The sequence below is a fragment of the Humulus lupulus genome, chromosome 9, assembly GCF_963169125.1.
Source record: "Humulus lupulus chromosome 9, drHumLupu1.1, whole genome shotgun sequence".
In the NCBI taxonomy this organism is placed as follows: domain Eukaryota; kingdom Viridiplantae; phylum Streptophyta; class Magnoliopsida; order Rosales; family Cannabaceae; genus Humulus; species Humulus lupulus.
Window position 1 is genome coordinate 17,072,324 of NC_084801.1, and position 9,096 is coordinate 17,081,419.

Below are 9,096 nucleotides of genomic sequence, written 5' to 3' on the forward strand. Positions count from 1 at the left end.
TTGAATTTATATTTTATTAAATATCTATTTTATTATATTTTTTTAATTAATTTTAAAGGTATATTCTGTTATATATTTATAATATTTTATTAAAAAAAAGTTAAAACAAAAAAAATAAGTTAAATACATTCTTTTTATATATATTGTATATTTAAATGAAAAAATAAAATAATTGTTACAGCCGGATAAGATCATATCATTTTGATCCGTGTTTAAAGCTGATTATGTTTTCAATTAAAAAAATGATCCATTTTATTGGTGTAATAAAATCTGTTAATTTTAGTGTTGTGTTGAACAAGCTTTGAGCAAAATAAAAGAAGACCTATTAACTTTGTTTGTGTTGGAGAAGCTATCAGCTGTGGTCTTGCCACGTAAGCATCACAGATCGACATAATGACGTGGAAAAATCAGAACCCTTGATAGCTACACCCCATTTTTTCAAACAAGAAGAAAAAAAAGAATCTTTTAAACCCGCCAAACCAAAAACACGGTGAAACTTTGGGCGCCTTGGAAAATTGGCGGGTTTAAATTCAAAAGGCCCCAAAACTAAAATATTGGAAGAAAGAACAAGAAGAACAACTTTTCGCTTTGGTCTCAGTCTCAGAAACCAGAACAGAGATCTCAGAAGAAAAAAAAAAGTAGAAAGATTAGCTCTCTGATTTGAACAGAAGAAGAAAAATGATGGCGGATCCGAATCACCTCGAGAGAATGGGCAGAGAACTCAAGTGCCCCATTTGGTATTTCCGAACAACTATTTTTGACATGTTTAACATTTCTTAGCTATTTGATTTCACTTTCTGTTAATGGATTTCTTTTCTTTTCTTTCTTTCTAGTTTGAGCCTACTGAATGCCGCGGCTACACTGAATTGCAATCATGTTTTCTGCAAGTAAGTGCTATTCTTCCAGAACAAGTTTGGTGGGTTTTTCTTTTAGGGTTTATATCGTATTGATTTTTTGATGCTAGCTGTGGTTTTGTTTTTTCAGTTCATGTATTGTGAAATCGATGAAATCAGATTCTAATTGTCCTGTCTGTAAAGTTCCATATCGACGTAGAGGTATGTGTTTGATGCTTTTATGATGAGGCAATTTATCGGTTTTTAGTGTTCAAATGAAGCACAGCATATCAGAATAGAAATACCATCACAAATCAAGCTAAAATGATTTAAAAGAAATTGTTAATCTACAGCTCTAAGTTTGTAGACCAAGCTAACATAAGCCGGCGTATTGGGTTTGTGATACTGTGATTTTAGTGGTTGTTTTAGAAATGGTTGGCTTTGTTGTTCTAACTTCTCTTATCATTTTTGGTGTCTACTACCTTTTGCTGCAGAGATTCGCCCTGTTCCTCACATGGACAACTTGGTTAGCATTTACAAAAGTATGGAGGTTGCTTCAGGAATGAACATATTTATCACTCAGAATGCGTCTGCTTCTAAATCATCAGGTACGTAGCTATACAGGTTTTTGACATGCAAGGATGCCAAAAAAAATGTTATACAGGAACTGTGTGGTTAATAATGTCAGTCACAGAAATTATTAGGATTTTGACACAAACATAGACGCACAAAAGCATTTTAATTATGTTCTTATGAATTCTGTTCCCTACCATATTAAAATCTTAATTTTGCCTGTCAAAGTCTTCATTCTGATTTCCATGAATTTGGGCACTTTTTTTAGAGTAACAGTCTTAAGAGTTGTTTTGAACCCAAGCTTTGATATATTTTTCGTAGTATAAGTTCATTGTACAAGAATAGGGCACACATGCATGCTACTTTTTTTTCGAAATGCCCTTTTGGTCTGAGTTATTTTTTTCCTTCATATTATTTCCACATTACAGGTGGAAAACAGCTAGTGGATGATTGCAACATTCAGAACAGACATGATTCTGACCAAATTTGTATAGGAAAACAGGATACTTTCAAAGAACAAGGATCAATAGGAAAATGTAACTCTGATCTTAAAGTTTTTGATTCTGGTCATGCGAAACTTTCATTTCCAGCCAAGAAAAGAATTCAGGTGCCACATTCACAACCTGAAGGTGTTGATAAATTATCTGAAAAGAGCTCTAAAATTATTGGGAAGAAGCCTATTGTTGATGAGAAGGGACTGAATCTTTCACCTTTCTTTTGGTTGAGAGATGAAGAAAATTTAAGTCAGCAAACTTGTACCGATTCATTCATTAATATGTCACATCCAGCTGTCCCTGCTTTCAGTGATATCAAAGATTCGGATGATGAAAAATCGTTTAAATTGACCCCTGAAGTGAGTACATATTAGTGTGTTTCTGCTATGCTGGCTTTCTGTTAGGTCATGTATTTTTTTAATTAAAACAATCAAGAATCAACTAAGACTGAGTAATATGATTTATGAACTAACAAAATTATTGCAGACCTTGACAATATTGCCACTAACTGTCTTCATTTTTCTGATCTTATGTAGAGAGGAGAATCTGGTAAATCCTATAATGTTGCTGATATGTTTGATAGTGAAATGTTTGAATGGACACAAAGAGCTTGCTCCCCTGAATTGTGTACAAGTCCTTTTAAGACGCAGGTATAATATAACATCATATATATTGCTACATTTTCATCCCATATGACATTTGTCTATTTTAATTTCCAGTTTTGTGAAGACAGTAACTTTACTAAATCAAAAGAGAATGCAGGTTGCTGAAACTGATGACTTGGTAGTTCAAGGGGAAGGCCTGAAAGAAGTACCAAAGGGCAAAAAAAGAGGTAAAGTAGTGCCCGCTAGAACAGAAGATGACATTTGCACTAATGAATTGAATGACTCTTCCCTTCCTGGAACCAACTATGCTAGTGATCAAGCGGGTTGTCAGAGTTCTAAGAAGAGAGGTCGGAAGGAAAAAAAGGCAGTTGGAGCCACTTGTCCTCAGAAAAATGCTAAGGAAGTTGGAATTAGTGTAGATTCAAATGAGAAAGGTCAAGAAATGCTCAATGCTTATAAAATGCAAGTTGCTGATGAATTGGTAGTTCAAGCAGAAGACCTGAAAGTACTACAAGGTAAAACAAGAGGCAAAAAAGTGCTAGCTAGAAAACAAGATAATGGATGCACCAATGAATTTTGTGACACTTCCCTTCCTGGAACAACCAATGCTAATGATCAAGCAGGTTGTCAGAGTTCTAAGAAGAGAGGTCGGAAGGTGAAAAAAGAAGTTGGAGCCACATGTCCTGAGAAAAATGCTAAGGAAGCTCTTGGAATCAGTGATGATTCCAATGAGAAAGGTCAAGAGAGGCTCAATACTTTTAAAAGAGCTAAGAAAATTCTTGCTGCCTCTGATGGAGCTGAAACATTAGATGAAGGTAATAAAGACACTAGAACTGAATTGCCTATTTCCTTAGGGAAAAAGAAGAGATGCAAGGATTTAACCTCAAAGAAGCCTGGATCCAACTGTGACAAGATCCATGTCCAGAACCAGATACAGCATCCAGTGAGATTAAAAAAGCAAAGGCTCGGTAGTATGCAAAATGATTCTGAAGAAGCATCTACCGTGAAAAACCAAACAACTGAGGATGCCATTGCTAATTTATCTGCTTTATTAGTTCCTCTAGCCAATAAGATCAAACCCTCTGAATCTATGAATGAACCCAGCAAACTTTCCAGTAAAGCTAATTCAAGTGATCATGGATTGAGGAACAAAAGAAAGTTGAAAGTGTCATTTATAGGGGACTCTACGGGTGAAATAGCTGATGACATTCCAAAAAAATTGGATGTTGGAAGTTTGACTGATCCATCTAAAGTGAAGAAACTTTCTTTGACTGATGATAAGGTATTGCAGAGATGCCAGAACATCCCCAGTAAAATTCAATGTGCCTTTTGTCTTTCTTCTGAAGAGTCGGAGGTATTTACTTTAGCTTGATTTCTTTGTCATGTAACATCCACTCCCTCATATATACACTATCCATTGATATTCTAAACCTGTAAATATACATTCATATTTGCCAAACCAAAATTACAGGCTTCTGGAGAGATGGTTCACTACTACAATGGAAGACCGGTTGCTGCAGATTACAATGGAGGATCCAAGGTCATACATTCACACCGAAGTTGCACTGAATGGTAAAAAAATTTCTGAGTACAAAAATATATTTTCTTTCCATGCTGGTGCATTTAACATATTTTCTGCTTTTATATGTGTGTAGTTAAGTTTTCTGTCATTTACTAAAGAAGCTGCAAGTAAGTTGGATGGGCTGGTCGTGATGGGATAAGCTACTCTAGTGTCTTACTAATGAGACATTATCTTTTGTGTTTTTTAATATATTGAGTCTTGACTTTGACAGTGGTAATAGGATTAGTGAGGGAATTGAAGCTTTTAAATGTTAGTGTTTACAACTTTCTTTAGGCTGATTAAGTTGTAAAAATATGTGAAGGGCACCAAATGTGTACTTTGAAGATGATGTTGCTATCAATCTTGAAGCTGAATTAACTAGAAGTCGAAGAATTAAATGTAGTTGCTGTGGAACTAAAGGGGCTGCCCTTGGTTGTTATGAGAAGTGTTGTCGCAAGAGCTTCCATGTGACCTGTGCCAAGTTGATGCCTCAATGCCGATGGGATATGGTACCTGTTAGAAACAAAAATTTCCTTTCAGAACTTTTATTGGTTTTTACTTGTTTTTGAAAAGAATATATTCTAAAATCTTGGTTGTATTTCAGGTAAACTTTGTTATGTTGTGCCCACTTCATCCTGATTCTAACTTCCACAGTGAAAGTTCGGAATCACAGGCAAGAAAGAGGACTTGCGACCCTAGAAAGTAAGTAGATCCTTTTGGAAAGTTCCAATTATTTACATGAGCCAGACAAAGAAATACTGGACTAACATTCTTATTCTTCTTTTCTTTTATCATGCTCAGGTCATCAACTGCTCAGCATAATAAAGTTAAGCATGATCTTGGTACCTCTCCTAGATCATCTGTTCAACATAATAAAATTGCTGTTAAGCATGATCTTGTTACCTCTCCAAGCTGGAGTTCCGGTGGATTCTCTAAAAAAATAGTTCTCTGTTGTTCAGCTCTCACAAATTCAGAGAGGGTAAGTAAGCTTCTTGTATTTAATTCAGTCGTTCAAGCTTAATATCTCGTAAATGTGTAAAATCTAAATAATCCTTTGTGGGTTGGTACTGCAGGAAACAGTTTCTGAATTTGAGAGAATTTCTGGAATTACAGTTTCAAAGAAGTGGGAATCAAATGTTACTCATGTTATTGCATCAGCAGATGAAAGTGGAGCATGCAGAAGAACCCTCAAAGTTTTGATGGGTATTTTGGATGGGAAGTGGATACTAAGTATGAAATGTAAGTACTAAATCTTTTATTACACATTTCTAATGTGTATTTAGACTCTAACTTAAAAGAGGATTAAAGCTTGGTATGTATAATCTATCCTGTGTAAAATTGCTGCTCATAACCTTTTATTTTGTTTCAATTGTCTCGGCCTGAATAGGGATCAAGGCATGCATGGAAGCAATGAAACTAGTTGATGAAGAGTGTTTTGAAATCAATGTTGACAGTCATGGAATCCAGGATGGCCCTCGACTTGGAAGAATAAGGGTCCAGAAGAAGGTTGGTTCCCCATTACCTTCACAAAATAATTTATTTACCCCAGCTAATCACTTTTTGATTTCTTTTAAAAGCGCCTAGCCTAACAACTTCATTAATGTTTGAACCATTTTGTTTTTAATACTGAATGCATTTTTCTGTTAGTTTGACTTTTCCAGTTAGTACTAAAATTCTAATGATTTCCATTTATCATTTGTTTTCCTTTGCCACTCATTTTTCTCCCCTGGTGTGCTTTTCAAGCTAACCCCAAGTCAGCCCATTGCATTATCATGTATTTGTATCATCACAATCAAATTTGACAACTCTGTCGTTTATGGATGAACTCTTGTTGCAGCAACCGAAGCTGTTTGATGGATTTCAGTTTTATTTTATGGGAGAATTTGAATCTTCATATAAAGGCTATCTACAAGATCTCATAACTGCTGCTGGAGGAACTATTCTGCATAGAAAACCTGTTTCAGCTCCCCATAATGAGACGCTGTCCAGTTCTTCTGAAAGCCAAACGTATGTTATTTACAGCCTTGAGCTACCTAACCATTCTGATTCCACCAAGAGGGATGAGGCAATTAACCATAGGAGGTACAATGCAGAGGTTCTAGCAAGTTCATCTGAAGCCAAGGTAGTAAGCAATTCATGGGTTTTGAACTCCATTGCTGCTTCCAAGTTACAAAGTTTCTAAATAAAATGCTTGTTTTATAAACACAAGCCTTGTACATCATTTAGGCCATCTTTTAAATAAGCTTTAGAAACTTTTTCTCATAGTTATGTAGTAAATATAGGATATTTTGCGAATATGTTATTATTATTATTATTACTTTTTCTTTCAAAGGAATGTTTATCATGGTAAATGTTATCATTAATTTTTTGGCATATCCAAATGATTTTAAAGAAAACTATAGATATGAGGATATAAAGAAAAAGGTCAAAACATAATTTTCTATACAGCACTTTCAAGAGCAATTACTTTGCTCAACTTTTAATTATAATATCTTGCTTTCAAAGAAAAGAATGGACAAATGAGGAGTAGATGGGAATTATACAACAGTGTGGGGCCAGGGGAGAGAAGTGGGGTCGTGTCTAAACCTGAAAAAAGTCAAATTGCACAGAAACAACCAACGTACAAAAAGTTTACTTTATCCTTTTTGACACATCATAACCTATTCTCTTTGGCCTTTTCTCAAAATTCCAAGGATGTTGGGAAATTTTGAGTACCCTAAAAATCTACACGAAAAGAGGACCAAAATGTGGTCAGACACTCAGACCAGATAGGCCTATTCTAGGAGAGCAATGTCTATAGCATTTTTGCCTGGCATTTTCCTTTTTCCACTATGTCACTCAAATTTTAATGTATTTTTTTTTGCACAATGATGTGCTCTATTTTCATATAATGATTGTTAAAATTGATGTCACACCCTCTTGTCTAAATCTCACAAGTAAATTTTGAGTGACTTCCAATCACTCCAAAACAGAACCCTTACTGACTTTGGTCTCACTTTTGTTCTTAGGAGACTCATTTTTCTTGTGCCTATGCTTAGAAATTTTCAAATTGAAACGCTCAAACATACCCTCCAAAGCCTTGATATCCTCAATGATATCCAAACCCTCATCATTATTATTCTTACCAATCTTCTCCTTCAACCTCTGAATTCTCTCAATCCCATTTCTCACTTCACCTCCCATTTTCTCCATCATCACTTCCATTTTCCCATTATCCTCTTGACAATCCTTAAGCTTTCGCTTCAACGATCGATACCCATCAAGGGATTTCAACAGCTGCTCAGAAAGAGCCTTGTTCCTCTCTTGTAGAGCAGCATTGCCTTGGCTGGTCTCTCCCACACTGGATAATAACGATGGTCTCCTAATCTCCTTGTGTTCAACAGCACAAGCCTTGACTTTCCCTAACAGCATGTCGTTTTGTGCTCTCAGATCACTTATGAGCTCCTCAAGCTCAGCAACCTCTTGAACTTTCCTAGAAAGCTCAGAAGCCATGATCTCCTTCTCTTTCCCCAAACTCGTACACATAATCTCAAGACTCTTCCTCGCAGCCAAGCTCATACTCAGTTGTCGTTTCAGCTTTTCTTTGTCGTCGTTTATGGCCACCTCATTTGGCTTCCTGTTGCTGTCCCTTGGAGCATTATTGCCTGTTTTCAGATCCGTATTGCATCGCCGGAGCTCCGGTTTCCGACCCGAACTCTGAGATTTCTGAATCCGGGTCTTGAGGTCTTCCAGTATGCTCATCATTCCGGCGACTCTTTGGGTTTTCCGGTCGTCTTTAGTCCCGGCCTCGTTGTGATCTTGGACTAGTTTTAAGAGAAGCTTAACGTTTGTGGAGATGCCTTAAAACACAGAAAAACAATAATAAAAATCGAAACAAATGGTGAAAGTATTGTGACAAGTTGTTGATAGGATTTCGAGATTTCTGTGATTGTTTCTTGGGAAAGTGAGCTGAACAAAGTTGCAAAACAGAAGAAAAGAAAGAAATAGAGGACATGACATGACAATATATTATGTTTTGTATTATTACCTTCGAAGCTGTGATCTTCTGATCTTTCGCCATGATTCTGTGAAGAAGGTAAATCAGGAGATGAAAAAGCTCGAAGCCCACTCATATTTTTTTCCTGGAAAATGGATCTTCAGTGGAGAGAAAAAGAGATAAAAAAAGTAAATAAAAAGCAAAGCTTATGGTATCCAGAAATGGTGGATCAAATGAAACAGAGAAAAGAGTGCTACGTATTTATTAAATAATAATTAATAAAAAAACAAAGGAGAGCTAAAAAGTTAAAAGAAAAGAAGGAGAGACTGCTTTCGCACTCTCTCTCTTTCTCTCTTTTTTCTTCTTCTTCTTCTTTCTCTCTCCAATTAGTTATTATTTTAATATATTAGTTTGTTTTTGTATTTTGTGAGTAATATTATTGTCATGTTATGATGTTGGGTTTGTTTGGTGATTCGCAAGTTTCTGGAATGGTTGGCAGTTTGGCTGTGAATGATGCACAATCATTGCTTTTTCTTTTGACTCTTTCTTTGCCACTCTTCTCGTGCCTTTGACTTTTTTTTTACATAAATATAGCTCATGAGTGTCTATTATTATGATTTTAATAAATAAAAACATCATGTTAATTTATAAATCACTTAATATATGTATATTTATTAGAAGAGAATAATATTTCAACCAAATGATCTAATCATCCTGCACTTTGTTAATAAAATTAAAACTAAAAAAGCAGTTGTATTCCAATCCATTTTTTCTTTTTCTCTCTTTTTCTTCTCTTTAATATATACATTTGACTTAATGGACCCATTACTCCATAATTTTGGGTGTCCCGATATATTAGTCCCAAAACAAAACTATGTATGTTATATTCATGTTAACTACAATAAAATATACTTTTTTTTAGAGAAGATTGGCCTCATTAAAACCCTCGAGCAAAACTGATTGGGAAAAAACTCTAGAGGAAATCTAGAAAAAGAGTGCTAAATAAATATTATTAATAATGGGTATCCGCCTCAATAAAGGCATGAATACAAGG

General features: G+C 35.3%; 2 protein-coding genes across 3 annotated transcripts; one reads left to right on the forward strand and one right to left on the reverse strand.

Annotated features, from left to right (window-relative positions):
• The first annotated feature begins 539 nt into the window (after positions 1–539).
• Positions 540–6,383, forward strand: LOC133800770 (protein BREAST CANCER SUSCEPTIBILITY 1 homolog). Of its 2 annotated transcripts, none has more exons than XM_062238824.1 (14): positions 540–737; positions 834–887; positions 985–1,055; positions 1,328–1,441; positions 1,835–2,259; positions 2,437–2,550; positions 2,654–3,859; positions 3,977–4,077; positions 4,389–4,575; positions 4,671–4,768; positions 4,868–5,045; positions 5,140–5,305; positions 5,454–5,572; positions 5,904–6,383. In XM_062238824.1, the coding sequence occupies exons 1-14, from the start codon at positions 679–681 to the stop codon at positions 6,246–6,248; spliced, it is 3,237 nt and encodes a 1,078-aa protein (XP_062094808.1). In that variant the 5' UTR covers positions 540–678; the 3' UTR covers positions 6,249–6,383. The 2 variants fall into 2 exon arrangements, with proteins under 2 accessions (XP_062094808.1, XP_062094809.1); XM_062238825.1 differs by having other exon boundaries at positions 2,663–3,859.
• Positions 6,384–6,479: 96 nt separating this feature from the next.
• LOC133800771 (uncharacterized) lies at positions 6,480–8,389 on the reverse strand. Its single transcript, XM_062238826.1, has 2 exons — positions 8,094–8,389; positions 6,480–7,905 (listed from the first exon to the last, which is right to left on the reverse strand). The coding sequence occupies exons 1-2, from the start codon at positions 8,176–8,178 to the stop codon at positions 7,025–7,027; spliced, it is 966 nt and encodes a 321-aa protein (XP_062094810.1). The 5' UTR covers positions 8,179–8,389; the 3' UTR covers positions 6,480–7,024.
• Positions 8,390–9,096: the final 707 nt, after the last annotated feature.

Coding starts and splice junctions, on each gene's coding strand:
- LOC133800771 (XM_062238826.1), bottom strand. CDS start 8,178: ATGAGTGGGCTTCGAGCTTTTTCATCTCCTGATTTACCTTCTTCACAG. Junction 7,906..8,093: donor AGAAGATCACAGCTTCGAAG/GTAATAATACAA, acceptor CTGTGTTTTAAG/GCATCTCCACAAACGTTAAG.
- LOC133800770 (XM_062238824.1), top strand. CDS start 679: ATGATGGCGGATCCGAATCACCTCGAGAGAATGGGCAGAGAACTCAAG. Junction 2,551..2,653: donor CAAGTCCTTTTAAGACGCAG/GTATAATATAAC, acceptor CTAAATCAAAAG/AGAATGCAGGTTGCTGAAAC. Junction 5,046..5,139: donor CTCTCACAAATTCAGAGAGG/GTAAGTAAGCTT, acceptor TTGGTACTGCAG/GAAACAGTTTCTGAATTTGA.